Below are 16,355 nucleotides of genomic sequence, written 5' to 3'. Positions count from 1 at the left end.
GTAAACAAAATTAGCAATGATTTTTCTCATAAGATTCTCTAATTTTAATATATATAAAATTAATATCTTTTTGTCAAACATTAAATTGCATTATATGGCATGGATTTAAATTAAGAAACATGCTAATAAAATAACATTTGTAAAATGAATATATGCTTCTTGTAATTTCCATTTTCACATCCCTCACTCATTCTATTTTAGAATAGAACATATTATCTATCCTTTGATTTTATTAATTCTTATATATTGATGTTCTGAATTATAATATGCATTTTGAAACTAAATTGGGATTTGCTAAAAATAGCATTTTAATATCTTTTGCAGTTCCTCAAGCATTTGTCAGATGCCTTGTTATACACAGATTTTATGTCAGATCCATCTATAACATTGCTTTTGATTGACATGAAAGATTTTTATACTTGAGATCATTTTATTACTATATGTATGCATTTTGAAAGTCTGGGATTAAATGAATAGTTCTACATTTGGTATTAATATTCTTCACAATTTTTATAGTAGTTGAGGACTAATGTTTGCATATAATTTAAGAACTTGCTTAATATGCTTTGCAATTTTACTTTGTGTTTTACCATGGATCTGAGATCTTTAGGCAGATTCTAGCTAATACCTCTTTCTAGAGACTCCTCAAAGCCATGGGAAGAGAAAGAGAAATTCTTCCAATTATTACATGGCACTTGAAAACAGTCTAACTGGATAGGTAATGGTAGAATAGGATTTCTTGACATTTTGTTAAGGGTTAAAAATAGCTAGAAGACTTTACTCTGGCAATAATGTAGCAGCTTGTACCAGACTTGCCCTTCTACCTGTAACTATAAGACTAAACACAATGTCTGATCCAACAGTTTTCAAGATCTTTGAGATAAGGGGAAAACAGGAGACAAGTCTATGTTTGCAAAGATTGATTGGGCACATTCCCTATTGCAGCACAGGAAGATGAAGTCCAGGCAAAGCATGGTGGTCTCATTGAATGGAGGAGGCCGATGTTAGAGTTTGGAGCTGTTGAACTGGCTGGTATTTGTAAGGCAGGGTGCTAGAAAAGAGGGAGATGGTACAGAGGGGAGCATCAGAAGTCTACGAGGGGCTTGCTGCCAGCTCTTGGCCAAAGGCAGGGGTGCCACATACAGGGTAGGTCTCCATGTGTCCTAACCAGCGGTAGTTGCTGGTGGCCTGAGAGCAGAACTGAGATATCAGAGGTTGCTGGGGTTTCAAACTATGGAAAGACCTTCCAGAGCTCCACAGGCATTTAGTTGAGACCTCAGAGGTGCCAACCCTTTGGAGAAAGGACAACCCACTACTGTATGGATAGGACTAAGGACAAACCTGTGATAGTTTCAAAGCAGAAAACCAAGTCTAACATGATTGAAAAAAGCTGCCAGTAATTTAACTACTGCCAACAACAATCTCACAGCCTTTAAAAGAGTCAACATCATCCATATTCCTTACAATGTTCAACATATAATAAAAAAATAACCTGACATGCCTAGAAAATTCAATTAAAAGAAAAACTCAATTGAAAATGGGCAAAACACTTGAACACTTTACAAAAGAATATGCTTGAATAGCCAATCAGCACTTAAAATATACTTAACGTAACTAGTCATCATGAAAATGCAAAATAAAATCATGATTAAACACCATTTTATACCACTTAGAATGTCTAACGTTCAAAAGACTGAAAATGTCAAATTTGTAGGAAACTGGATTGTTCATACATTGTTAGTGGGAATGCAAAGTGGTATAACTCTTCTTATTGGAGAATTGCTGTGTGGTTTCTTATGAAGTTAATCATTCATCTATTCTACAACACAGCAATTCTACATAAATGTCCAGGAGAAATGGAAATGTATCTCCAAACAAGTATTGATACACAGATGTTTGTAAAAGCTTTAGCTCAGTAACTAAAATCTGTAAAAAACCCAAAACATTTATTAACTGGAGAATAAATTGGTATATTGAAAAAATGGAATACTACTTTAAAAAATGAACACGAAACCATGGGTGAGTCTCAAAAACAGTATTAAGTAAGTCTGTTTCCATCCATGAGGGAATAAGAGGCTCCAGAATCATAGGGTAAACAACTGGAAAGAGCTCTTTTCATATTGTGGCATGGGACCATGATCCCTGGGAAACGGGATATGAAAAATGTAATCCCTCCAAATTGACACAGCTTTCTGCCTGGAGAAAATTTTCATTCTGTGGTACAGGGAGTGAAGAACCAAACTGAGCTTGGCAATTTTGCTGAGTTGAGGAGATAAAGTTCAGAATCTGTAGAGGTCAAGATGGCTAAAATTTGTGGGGTCAAGTACTCGACAAAAGGGAGTTACAGAAAGAAGAGGGTCTAGAAATCTGTAAAGGTGTCCCCTTAATGTTTGACTGAATATAGATGCTTAGGATAATGCTCCATGGCTAGGAAAAGACCAACTTCCAGAAAAGAATAATTTCTGGACGAGGGAGGCAAATAAACTGAGCAAGTTCACGGAATGGGATTTAGAGTAGATTAAACTCTGCAAATGAAAAATTTGTGAAGAAATCTGTCAACCTAGAATTCTAAACCCCAAGAAGTATTTTTCAAAGATGAAAGTGAACTATAATTTTTTTTCAAAGAAAAATAAAGCTGAGAGAATTCACTGGCAGCCGACTAGACTACAAGAAATATGTTTTTTTTTAAGTTCTTCAAGCAGAAGGAAAATAATACCAGATAGAAAGTTGAATCTACACAAAGACCAAAAGAGAATGGAAATAGTAAATATGTAGATAGGATAAATAAAGACACTTTTGCATTATTGTAAAAATGTCTTCAAAGATAATTGACAGTTAAAAGCATAAATAATAATGTAAACAGTGTTGGGTTTTTAGTATTCATCTTCATTAATTTTCTCCTGGATGTGCACACATGGTACTCTACCCCAGAGATATAGTTCTTATTAATTACCCCACAGTAAGTAATTAGGGTGTTGATGCCCACCCCATCTTGTCCCAGGCAAGACATGATTACCCCAAAGTAACACAGTGAAAGTGGGGTCAAATATTCTACAAGAGTAGCTAGACACTGTATGGATGAGGGATGAAGAAAAATGATTTTTCTCTGCTTATAAAAAGGAAAAAAAGATTAATTAATGCTCCATTAGGAGATGGAGAGTTGGTAGCAACAAATCTTCTGTGCAATAGCCTTATGTAGAAGTGTACACTTAAGCTCTATGCATTTCACTGCATGCAAATCTTATCTTAACAAAAAGTAGCTAGAAAAGAGAAATGAAACCTTTATTTTATCTTAATTTTCAAGTAAATAAGTAATAGGGAGCTTTCTATCTAATGGCTAATAAGGAGAATTTGTGGATTATATAAGAAATTTTTCTTTTACTGGGTAATAAAAGACATTATTTATATATTTCACACTTCTATTGTTGGTTCTACCTCCTTGATTGACATTTTAAATATTTGCAAGGATTATAGTGTCTCTAACTGCATGGAAAATCATAGATCTTGAACACTGGCATGACAAAATAGCCATTGAATATACAATACAATCACAACAACAAAAGTCAACTTTTTAGTTACTTTGATGAATAATTTTCTATCAAAGCCATTGTGGGAGAGAAGAATGGGGTTTGAAGTCTTGGATTTGACCTATGCCTTCATTATTTTCTAGCAGTATGTCACTGGGTGAGTTACTTCTCTAGATCTTATTTTCTTATCAGTAAAACTGAGATTATATTCCTAATCTCATAAAGCTGTTGTGAATAATATGTGAAAGTACAAATACATATAAAGCAGAACAAAAATATGACTAATGCATAAATCAATTGGAGCCCATTGACCCATATAATTTGAACTGTTATATACAAAGATATTTTTTGAATCTGAGTTTTTCTGTAGAAGTTTAGGCCTGCATCACATCTTCTTTACTGTTTAAATAGTTAACTGGTTTCTTTATCTCCAGTCTTTTCCCATGTTCTATCCGCCATCATGCTTTCAGATAGACAAAAAAAGTCTGTGTATAAAATATGTATTGAAAATAAACAGTTGCAACCATGTCATATCAATAGTAAAACTTTCTTGCCCAGTGGCTTCTCACTAAGCTCTGGAGAAAGCCCCAATTCTCTCCTTCTTGTGGTATATATGAGCTCAATTCTGCCTGTCTACTTCCTAGCCTTCACTTCCACCGTCCCCACCTTTCCATAAAACTGCTTCATGGCATGCTAATTTTTTCCTCTGTGTTTGCCTCCTCTGTTTCTTGTCCACTGGACAAATCCTAAATATGTTTTAATACTCAGAACAAAGGTAATTCCATTGAAGGATTACTTAATCCTCTCTTGATTTGGAGAAAAATTTAAATATACTTTCATCTATGCCCAGTAAAATATCTTGCACATATCTCTATTAATTACCTAGTATTTTGTATCAAACTTTACTTATCTGCCCCCATGCTACACTCTGAATATGTGAGTATGAATCTTTGTTATATTCTTTTTTCAGTACCACCTATAGAATGTCACACACATATGTAGCATGTTCTCAGTAAACATTTGATGAATGGGTGGATGAATAGCTAGAAAAGGTATATATCAGATTTTTGTTTCATTTAAGTTGTTTGTTTCTAGTTAAGGGACTAACCTTTTCTGTTCATAACACACTTTTAAAAACACCTTTGAAATAATGAGAAATTTATTTATCAGACCCTTAACTAGAGAAAAGTCTTTGAAAGTGTATTGTTTCAAAAGAGGGAGATGTTTGCTGAGACAAGGAAATAAGTAAGATTATTGTTTTCAGTAACTATGTCCTTTCCTTTCCTCAAGATTGTTTTGTCAAAATTATTCAGCTAGACTTTATCTGGAGGCTAGTTAGGTAGATGCCAACAGACCAAGCTCACCTCAGTCATGGCACCCTTTTTCAGAGGGTACAGTAGAAGCCAGCTTATCTAGGAAGACAGTCTCTGTTGATGGACAAATTGCTCTTCGTATTTCATGGTTTTTAACTATACAAAGTTACTGATTTCTTTAAGGAGGATTTTGACTCCCCAAAATATCATTAGGCTATGATAATGAAAAACTAAACTTCATTTAAAGCTCCTTGTGACTCCTCAGCCCCTTTGTTCTTACTTTTAAAACCTCATACATTTTAAAGTGTAGAAGGAACAGTAGGCTTAAATTGGGAAAATCTGACTCAGAGACGGCTAATGTGTGTCTAGAGAGTACAGCTTATCTCCCTGTGCCTTTGTCAGACACCCCTGGTGGATCTCAGTACTCTTTCTTTTTGGGTGCAGACTCATATTCAAAATTCTTCAAAACTCACAACTCCAAGCAGCCACCATCGATCATTCTCCAGTAGAAAATAGGAGGACATTCTTTTGTCATCCAAATTATAGAGAGCTAATCATTCCTTTCTATAGCACGGAATTATGCAATTTACAGTTTGTAGTCACCAGAGTCATGCTGTGGGCAGCATAGGCTGTACTAAGATTACTGATTCTGGTTCAAGGCTACCTGGTTTCAAATCTAGACTATGACTAGGTTGTGTGACCTTGAGATAACTTCAACTGCAACATTGGGAATAATAATAACACCTACATCATAGGATTGCTGAGGGAACTTTATAAATTTCTAAATAGAAGGTAATTATTTCTTATAGTAAGCACTGAGTAAGTGTTTGTTAAGTAAGATTATCAGTTCTAGCTCTAAGTCATGACTTTCCTGAAGATAATCACCCTTGGATTGAGGAAAAAACAAGACAAGGTGATGGATTTTTTTGTCTGTATCATAGAACCCATGTAAATTTATATCTTATTAAAATACTTTAAAATCTTTTTGCGAACTGAATTCCAAACAAATGTCATCAATGTGCAGGAGTCCAGCTATTTCAGTAAAAGTGATTAAAGGACTGAAGAAACTAATGTTTAAAAATGACACTTGAAAGCTAAATATTTTTGCAAAGAGCTGCATTCTGTGAGTAAATGGACAAAGAAAATATGGCGAGAGTGAAGTAAGGAAAAACATCAAATATCAGGAAAAAAGTACAACTGAATAATTTATTGGGCTATGTAGTTGAACCCACTCCTCAAGCAGTACAGAATCTTCTAACATTTAGATACATTGTAATGCTGATGATATAGGAATAATTTACAAGAAAGGTACTTTCCTGTTTGTTATGATGTGTTCCCTATGTGAGATGCTCAATAAGTATTTGGATATTTAGTGATTCTTTTGGGGTTCATCATCAGAGTTCATATATGACCTTTGAGCAAAAGTAGACAGATTGGAAAAAAACTAGCAGAGATATAGCACTTTGAAAAGGGATTAATTTTTTTCTCTAATTCAATTTGGTTAAATTTTGGTCTCTTAGGAATCCGGGTGTCTAAAAGGGTTACCATAATAGTTATAAGAATTAAAAATGTATATTTTAAAACTCAAGATGAGAATGAAAGCAATATGGAAACAACAGGTAAGGAAATGAATTGTAGACCTGCTTTATACTGTACAGCTTTCAAAGAATTTAAGAAAATATTTAAATAAGGTAGTATGGGAAGCCTTTTCAGTATATGCCTCTTTAGAATACATAATCTTATACCTATTATAGATTTTTTCATCTGTACTGTGGCTTTTGGGGGGCACTTGTTTTTTTAAATAAATAAACACATACTTCAGAAAGTACATTTTATGATTGATTTTAAGACAGGGCCAAATGGCCTTGACCAAGGATTATCTTGAATTCCAAACATACATTTACACAAGGATTTTTCATTATTTTCACTAATGGTACCGTTAGCCTTTGTAAATGGGTTATTTTTATGGATTTAATATAGTCTTTTAATGCTAGAACTTTTAAGTCCTTTAAATCAATTGGGTCTGCTTCTACCTGTGAGTGAAAGTCTTCCTTCAGAAGAGAATTAATTCTTCAGCTTGCTAAAAGCTCTAGAATATTATAAATTATTGCCCTGACCAAAGCAAGCTGGGTCCCTGTGTTAGTCCAGATCCTTTGAGAAATAGATGCCAAGACGGCATTATACATGTAAGAGATTTCTTAGGGAAATGCTTGTGAGACAAAATGGGGAAGGAACTAGGAGAGGCTGAGAGAACATTAGACTGTGGTGCAGGTGTGACTTTGTGAAGGAGAGAAATAAAGAAGGAAGTTTTGATGTAAGAGTCTTAAACTGCAGTACTGTTCAGATAGAATTCAGCAAGGCGAATGGGGAGCCCACAAGCCAAACCCTCCCATTGGAAGAGTCCCCCATCTCTTAGGAGTAGATCTGCCTTAGGAGGCTTGCTTTGTTCCATCACTGTCTGGGAGCATCACTGGAAAGGTAGCCTTAGTGCAAAAGTGGTAATGGATTTCAGAGCATGGCAGCTGGAACTGTGGGTCAGTTATGCTCCCTCTGGGGGGATTTTTCATGGTCACTGTCATCTTCCAAGGTGAAACATCTCTCCATTGCCAGGGGACAATTAGACTCATTATTTATATCTATTTGCACCTCACACTTAATGAAATTTGGACAACTAACATTTATGAATCAGTTATTTTCTATCAAGCACTTTTATATATTTAATCCTGTTCACATTTACACTAGATATAAATATGCCTACACTAATGATAAAAAATTGAAGCTTAGGGATTCTGTCCTCCTTGGATAATATCTCTGGCTCTTATCTTTCATTTTTTATTAAAAGTTTTCTGTGAATGGTATTTCTGAGATTGCCCTCTCTTATTATCAAGGAAATGATCTCTTAATGTGACAGTAGGTGTTAATGGGCACACTCCATTCCCTGACAAAAGGTTCTTTTATGTCTGAGGCTTTTGTACAGGAGAAGCACATCCATGACTATTTGTTCTTTGTTTAATGCTCAGTGTACTGAAAATATAAATGTAATAAACAGAGCATTTAAAACCATTTGTAGATTTAAAAAATGGATTGTATATTTTAAATTCCATTAAAATCTTAAACTGTTATTATGAAATTATTACAACTGATTCATATACCTTAAACACAAGGCAAAAGACACAGAAGCACAGTTATCACTAAACTAATTATCTCATTTGCATTCCAACCAATTCTGTGACTTAATACATTTTTTGATTAGTTCTCTGTTTGCATAGCTTTCGAGTATCATAGCTATGCTTAGTTTGATATCTTTTAAAGATTTTAGTGATGTTACTTTCATATAATTCCAGAGTTGTAATTACCTTATTGACTTACAAGAATAAAGGATACCTTCTCTAAACAGTCAGGTTTTGGATTCTTGGTTGGGACCTGGATCTGCCTTGCTTCTCCCAAGGGGATTCAAAATTGAGCCATTGATCTTCAAATGGAGCTTCTTTTTGTAATGTCATTCACTGTTAGGTCAATTATACTTTTTTTTTCAAGTTTATGCCTTTGACATAGGTTTTCGTTGTTTGCAACCTGCTACCTCCTTTGTTTCATCATTATGATATGTTGATCTTATTAAAAATATATGTGTGACTTATCAGTTTTTGTGCCATTTAGATTCTTTAAATTTCATAGGATATTAAGGATTGAGTGAGCTGACCCAGCCCTTGTTTATAGTATATTTATTTTATTAATCACCTTAGAACACATGGCTGAAGTCTATTTTGTCATTGGCCTGATTTTCTTGAATGCCCCTTTTTTTGTTCTTCAACTCCTTGTGATGTATGACCAACAGACCTGATCAGTCTTTTCCATTCTTGGTAATCCCTACACTTTCCAAGACTATTTCATTTATTCACTATTACTTTTACTTCCCTGTGTGAACAAAGAACGTTGTCTGCTATTTCTTTTTTCTTTTTTTTTGATCCATGGGTACTTTATTAGAGAAGAAATTAACCATTCATACTAGAGACTACAGAAGGAAATTAACTTAAACTTGCAATTCTAGAGCAACCTTCACAATAAGGAATTCTTAAGTTTTCATAGAGTGAGGGGGGAAAAAAAGGAGAGAGAGAAAATCAGAACAGTGTTTCCCAAATTTGGCTACTTTCACAGATATATTCTTGGAAGTGGGGGATACAAGTTTTCTATGTAACATTTAAAATTTTATGTTTTACTTTTGTTTATAATCTAAACAAATTAATACACACTTGTTCAGGATTCCCTGGACAACCATCTTACATAACAGAGTGTTGCCACATGATGGTAGCATCTGCATTTATACCTCTGATCCCTGTGGCAGAAAATGAAGACCAACCGTGCTTAACTTTTCAGTGGCGTCTTTCAGACTGGGTGCTCAGACCCTTCACGGAATTGTTGAATATTTCCTATGAGATCTATGAGTTGTCACGCTTCAGAACACTGGTTCACAGCAGTGATTCAAAAGTAGGAGGGGGGGCTTCCATGGTGGCGCAGTGGTTGGGAGTCTGCCTGCCAGTGCGGGGGACGCGGGTTCGAGCCCTGGTCTGGGAGGATCCCACATGCCGCGGAGCGACTGGGCCCGTGGGCCACAGTTGCTGGGCTTGTGCGTCTGGAGCCTGTGCTCCGCAGCGGGAGGGGCCGCGATGGTGAGAGGCCTGCGCACCGCGATGGAGAATGGCACCCACTTGCCGCGGCTGGAGAGGACCCTCGCACAGAAACGAGGGCCCAACACAGCCATAAATAAATAATAATAATAATAAAAAAGATAAATTAACAGGAGAAAAACATGCAGGTTTTATTAGAAAAAAAAAAAGTAGGAGGGGGTAAGAGGTGGGGTGGGGATGGTGGCTAGGGAGACACCCTCTGAAAAAGCATATTCAAAATATCTATTGATTTCTTATGACAAATTCTATAAAGTCAAACTCAACAAAATAATCTTTGGACAGTAGCAGAAAACCAACTATAGATTCAACCCAGGGGGTCTGGGATATACTTGGTTGAGAAACACTGGTGTTGAAGTAGAGGAGCCCCAGCATGTGGAGAACACATAGTAAGGAACACGTGCCAAAGAAAAGGAACATCTTTTGGGTCAGTGAGTGAATCCTAAGCATATCTTGTCTTGGTCTTTTGGAACCCAAAGGGCCAATCCACAAGAAACCTGAGACATCCATCGAACTTCTCAGACCTGTTGTTTTGGGCAAGTTGGTCCACTTTTAATACTGAGTCAAAAGAAAAAAAAGCTGTTTTTGCCCCCCACTTTATTTGCATTAACATATTTCAAAATTGTAAGTAAACAGTTGCTGTAGCTGGGTAAACGTAGCCCCAGGTCCATCCACCAGGAAGTGCTGTCATTATCTGCAACGCCATCCAGCTCTCAAGGGGGATATCAGCCTGGGGTCTGCTCTGTAATTATTGCAGAGCTCCAATTTGCTTTAGCCTTGTCAACAGCTCCCCTTTCTCATGCATATTTACTAGATCACTGCATCCACCTATGCAGTCTTTACCGATGAAGACCCGAGGTACCATTCTGGCTCCTGTGAGCTGTTGTAAATAATCTTGAATCTCGTTGGTGTCATTGTGGGCTGTGATATCGACAAATTCCGAAAGCCCTTGTTTGAAGGGCAATTGGCTGAGGAGCTCCTGGGCCCTTCTGCAGTAGGGGCAGGTGGGCTTGATGAGCACAACCACCTTCCCAGGCTGGATTTTGCTGTTCACAAACGCTTGAGCCATGCTGACAGGTTGCTATCTCCTGGGGAGGAAACCTCAATTGCAGGTATTGCTCGGGAATAAAGCCTGCCATTTCAGTAAACAAAGAATGTTGAGGCCATAGCTATCAGCCAATGCAGCTGTGCACCTTGAGAGGATTCAGAATGGAAACAGACAGAATATTGATCCTAGATAGTTAAAATGCATATCAAAGGAATGATTTCAGTAAGCCCAGACTCTTGCATTTTCCTGTATGTAGAAAAGTAGTAAAATCATTAAGTTGAGATGTCTGTTTTTGTGATTAGCAGTAATCATTTGATGTTTGACTACATTTTTTTTTTCCTGCAAAAACTCCTGTATATCCTGGTTCCTCCCTTACCTCTTTGGAACAGTTCCTCAGAGCTATCTGAGAGGCTGTATCCTGGGTTACAGTCCTCAGTAAGGACTGAATAAAACATAATTCTCAACTTTTTGGCTGAGAATTTTTTGAGAATTTTTTCAGCTGACACCTGGGTGTGTAAAGAGAAGCAAGTACAAGTCTATAATTTAGAAACATATAATTAACAGAATAAATACATCAAATGTGCATATACACACACATGACTTTCTTTATTAAAATAGTCATCCAAACTTACTTGCCTTTTTTTCTACAACCATTTATCTGTACAATTTATATTAACGTTTCTCATTTGAAACTCACCATGTACTAATGTACTAAAGTCATTTTACAGATTCATCTTGTCCCAGAACTTACACTAGAAGGTATATTAGTTATTACTTGGCCAGAGGAATCACTTTTAAGTTGATTTAATTTCCCTTATAGCTGTGACTCTTTCTATTCACTAGCATCACTAGGATATTCTAAAATTGTCAGTTACCCTCAACAGAATTCTGGTTTCTTTTAGTGGAGAATGTTATTAGAGAAAAAATCCACAAAAGAAGGTACACATGAGAGTTAATGAGAACCAAAAATAATGTTTCTACTACTATTGAGACAATTTTAGTGACAGAACTTGAAAAAGTATCCTATTTATGGTTATGAGTTTTATTGATCGTTTCAATTTAACTTATTATCATAGCCTGCTTTTTGCATAGTTTTTCCATTCACACTTGATTTGTCCTCTTGGGTAAGGTAGTTGTATTTTATTACAGCCTTCTGCCTTAAATGAAGGCAGAATTCTGATGTTAGGAACTTCAGCAGTAGTGCTTCACACATGCTTCATGAGTTAAATGTCAGCATCATTCAACTATAGATAATAATTTTAGTATCACTGCAGACTTAATGCACAGGAAGGAATAGCAGCTTCTCATTCCCCCAAAACATGCCATGTTGGTAGCTGTCTACTTCACTGATAAGAGCCCATACTATCAATACAAAGCCAGCACAGTAGGTATCTTAAACATACAGAAGTTTCAAAATTCCTTGATATTGAAGGAAAAGACTTTCTTCATTTTGGAGTCTTGGAGCTTAGTGCTTGCACATGAACCTGCCTTCTCCTATGATTAGTTTTGTTCCTTGGTGAACAACACAGGATGGAAGTAGAAGATAGAGTGTGTGTGAATGTGGAGACATCTGTGTCTAGAATCTACCAAAGGATACCAGGGAGAGTACAGAGATAAAGCCTAACTGCAGCTGATGGATTAGTAAGGGACCAAAGAATTGAATGGAGAGGAGTTGGAGAGAAGGAATTGAAGAATAGGTAGATAAATTCAAAAAGAAAAAAAAGAGCAACAATATGGCTGTATAGTCTCTCAAAGCTGAATCACAAAGTTGTAAGGATACATAGCTAAAACAACTGGGGGTGGCCAAAAGAGCCAAATGATTTCTGTAAATACTTTCCCCAGCATTAAATCTAAAACCTACTTAATTAAGGACCATCAATTTCTTCTAAACAATTACATATACAAGCAGTCCCTGACTTTCAGAGATTTGACATTCTTAAAACCTACATTTTCATACATCAAACATGGAAAAATCGTTCGTATGCTGAATTTGGACATTTATATGGCAGCTGGAAAAAGAACATTTTGAGGTGTTATGAGGTGCCACTGCTTGCCAAGCAAGTTTGGTCTTTAAGAATTGTTATCTTGTCCAAATAGTAGTGTTTACATTATTGTTTGAATTTTAAATTTCATTTACCTTTCTTTAGGTTGGAAAAAGGAAAAAATAAAATTGCTAATGATAGTCCTCATGAGAACAGGCCTCATATGTGGACTATAATTGGCAGAAGGCTGTTGAGAGAACAGCAAATCTGTAACTTCACTGAAAGCCCAGTGGACCTAAATTAAGAAAGAAAAGGATGATGGAAAAACATGAGCAAAATGCCAGAAATATATTGTCAAATACTCTGAATAAAGTAGATATTTAACTAGGGATTTCATAAATTTTTTTAGCTCTTTGGGACTGGAATCACTCTTTTAACATGGGAACTGGTGATTGGACTTTCATATACCTTTTTAAAGATGCTTTTAGCATATTATTTCTGAAAGCAAGGAATTGCCCATACCTGAAAGGGAACTTATAAGCTAGTGGTCCCAAGAAAATAAACATTTTATCACATTTTCTGACACATAGAAAGTGCTCAGTTAATGTTTATTGGAAAAACAAATGAATGAGGTTGCACCATCATTTCTCCTACAAAACACTACAAGTTAAAAATCAAGTAACCAACTAAATTGGGAACCTCATTTTCTTGCTCTCTAACCCAGAGAGTCTGAGCCTGTTGTCTAGCAGTTTTAGTTTTGACTTAACCACATCACAGGGCCTCAGCTCTCCTCTTTATTATTTGTCAGGACAGCTAGAGTCAGGCTACATCTTTTCCTATATTGACTCTCATCATGTATTCAGCTTGCATTTGAAAAATATAAACAATGACATAAATAACCAGGCATTTCTCCCCTTTAGGAGAGAATCTGAATAAGCCTCTAACCTTACTTGTCATTTTAGCCATGGAGTTGGGAAGTCATATTCTTTAAGACATAAGTCTTCTGTTAGTTAACACAGTTTGAGGTAAATAACCAGAGGCAATAGGAAACAATTTAGAAAGATTAGGTTCTTAGGGAGCCCTTCTCTTTGGAGGACTCTCAGAAGAGGATAAAAGCCATCCTTATCATTTCCCTTTTTCTTATTTTGTTAGAAATTTTTACATATTTGGATTAGTCACACTCAGAGATGACATACATTCCTGATTTTTTATTAGTACCAGTAGTGGAAACATGAGATCTTAAATTCTTGTATTTTCACAGTGGCAACAAAATTAAGCAATGCTTGTTACAAATATATTTATAGAGGGGCAGTACTTTAATGGAATTACATTTGTGTTTGTATCCAGTGACAAATTATTTTCACCTCTTCATTTCTTTTTTTCTTTGTTTTTTCCAGGAAATAACTTTCTGTGAAATGATTTAGGTTGATATATATCAAAGTATCAACAAGTCCATCTACTCTTCAAGCCCCGTGTTACCTAAAGACAATTCCTTAACAATGAGAGCTGGAGGAGAAAGAAATTATTTAGTGTGTTGGCAGAAACTTAGTCATAATTGAACTGTTTGGTGATTGAAACTATCTAGTAAGAAACATGACTCAATTTCTAGACATGTTATAAAGATAGTTTCACTTATTTGCTTGTTCAATTATAAATTATTTTTTATTTAGTTGTGTCACCCACCTATCTACTTATTAATTTTTGTAGAAAATCAAAATTGGATTGTTTGCTTCAAGTATGAAAGTAAGATGAAAAATAAGAACAAATTAGGGAACAGAAACTGGCCCAGGTAGTTTAAGTGGTTTATCTAAAGATGCACAGACATTTCATGGCTGACTTCGGTTTATTTGACTCTCAGGGTGACCCATTATATAATAGCACACTACAGAGGCCAGGGTCACAACAACGTGTAGGAGGGTAAAAGGGAGAGTAACATTTTATGCTTTGAGTTTTAGTTTCACTAGGAATGTCTCCTCAAGGCAAAACAGAAGAGACATAAATAGCATAAGCTTTGGAGAAGGACAGACCCTGGCTCTGACTGGGTAAACTAAAATTTTAGTCTTTTGGATTTTGCAAGCTGGTAAAATAATTTCTTCTTGAAATTTTTTTCACCATCTGACACCAAAGCCTTTACCCAGTTGATTATTCAGTCTTTGCTTCTTGCTTGAGAATTGTCTCTCGGATACAGAATGGCCTTCCAGCCCATTAGGCAGCACTGGTGTCGCAGCCGTACCCTGATCACGTGTTTGTAGAACAATGATGCTGAAGTTCCTTCCTGAAATTTTTGAAGAGCTTTGTTTAGTTATTTATTCAACAAATCTTTATGAACACCTACTATTTGCAAGACATTGTACCAACAATTGCAAGTAGAGTATTCTAAATATGAGTGAGACACGATCACTGTACAGGATCACCACAGCTAGTACACTTTTTTGTTTTTCACAGTTAATTCCATATTTAACTAGTTGCTATAAAGTTATTAGTAAAAGAAATAGCATGATTTGGGGCCAGCAAATGTATTTGAAATAAAGAAAGATAAATTAGAAAAGAATATAGAAACTAGTAATGAAAGTTTTAAATTATTTAAAACAATGATTAAACAGATTAAAACTGTACTGAGTGTGTTTATATTTATCATACAAAATTGGACATGTCTAAACCACAATATATTTTATCTTCAATTCAGATTATGTTTATTAGGTGGAGTCTAAGTAGGCAAGTAAAGGGGATCATTTGAAAATTGATGCATGTAATGCCCGAGATGTTTTTATAAAAAGCAGCATCGTTATGGTTTGAAGTCTAAGGTTTCCACAGAAGTAGAGTTTGCAATGAATATTTTTGGTGAAAATGCTATTACAAGTGAAAATCACTTGCTTATTTTAGAGCTTCTTCTTAAAAATGTGTCATTATTAAAGTCTCTTGGTACATGTTCAAATATTTAAAGGAAAAAATAATCTGCAGTGCACCTGATTGTATATAATTGTCCTTGATTCTAATAACAAAATTAGCAGAATTGCTCTTTAAAGACGTTCACACTATAGTCACTGATCTTCTTGCTATTAATAGTTTTAAGCAGTTATATAGCACTTTTATGGTGGCCTGCTTAAAAATATATATTTGAAAGTTGCATATTTTTTACATTATGAATTAAAAAGACTTGTAGAATTAGATACTCACCTCCATCCTCCCTTATCCATTATATACCATACAAAGCTCCTTCCTACTATAAAGCTGTAGCAAGCTCTGAGGCTAACATACTCTTGTTTGGGTCAAAGTAAATGTGTAAAGACATGCTAGTAGTAATATAGTTAAGATTCTGATATATTTTCACTTCTCTCTGGGAAAAAATTATTCTGGTCAAGATGGGTACTTCCACACACCTCCCAATGGCTGGCTAGTTTTCTCATCTCTGTTTTACTTCTGAGTTGAATGATGGTAATATGTGGTGGAGGTGCAGCAGGAGCAGGATGGATAACAAATTAGAAGGTGAAGCAGGTGGTAGCCAGAGTAACTATGTAAAGTAGGGGTGAGGATTAGGGAGCATCGGGTGTCACCTCTCAATTTGTCCACAGTACCCTGATAGCAATATGTTCCCATAGCATCTAGTTTTATTATTCAGATATAATTGAGTTATAACAGTATGTAAGTTTAAGGTGTACAACAAGTTAATATGATGCATTTATTTATTGCAAAATGATCACCACCATAGCATTAGTTCGTACCTCCGACCTGTCACATCATTACCATTTCTTTCTTTTTTTAGTGAAAACATTTAAGACTTACTCTCTTAGCAACTTGCAAGT

At 35.6% G+C, this 16,355-nt stretch overlaps 1 protein-coding gene across 1 annotated transcript; it reads right to left on the bottom strand.

Annotated features, from left to right (window-relative positions):
- Positions 1 to 10,134: 10,134 nt before the first annotated feature.
- Positions 10,135 to 10,633, bottom strand: LOC133076499 (glutaredoxin-1). The gene has a single exon (XM_061171022.1). The coding sequence runs from the start codon at positions 10,589 to 10,591 to the stop codon at positions 10,271 to 10,273; it is 321 nt and encodes a 106-aa protein (XP_061027005.1). The 5' UTR covers positions 10,592 to 10,633; the 3' UTR covers positions 10,135 to 10,270.
- Positions 10,634 to 16,355: the final 5,722 nt, after the last annotated feature.

Source organism: Eubalaena glacialis, chromosome 16 (genome assembly GCF_028564815.1).
Source record: "Eubalaena glacialis isolate mEubGla1 chromosome 16, mEubGla1.1.hap2.+ XY, whole genome shotgun sequence".
Lineage (NCBI taxonomy): Eukaryota > Metazoa > Chordata > Mammalia > Artiodactyla > Balaenidae > Eubalaena > Eubalaena glacialis.
Note: the sequence above shows the minus strand (reverse complement) of the source record. Positions and strands in the feature narration are given on the sequence as shown.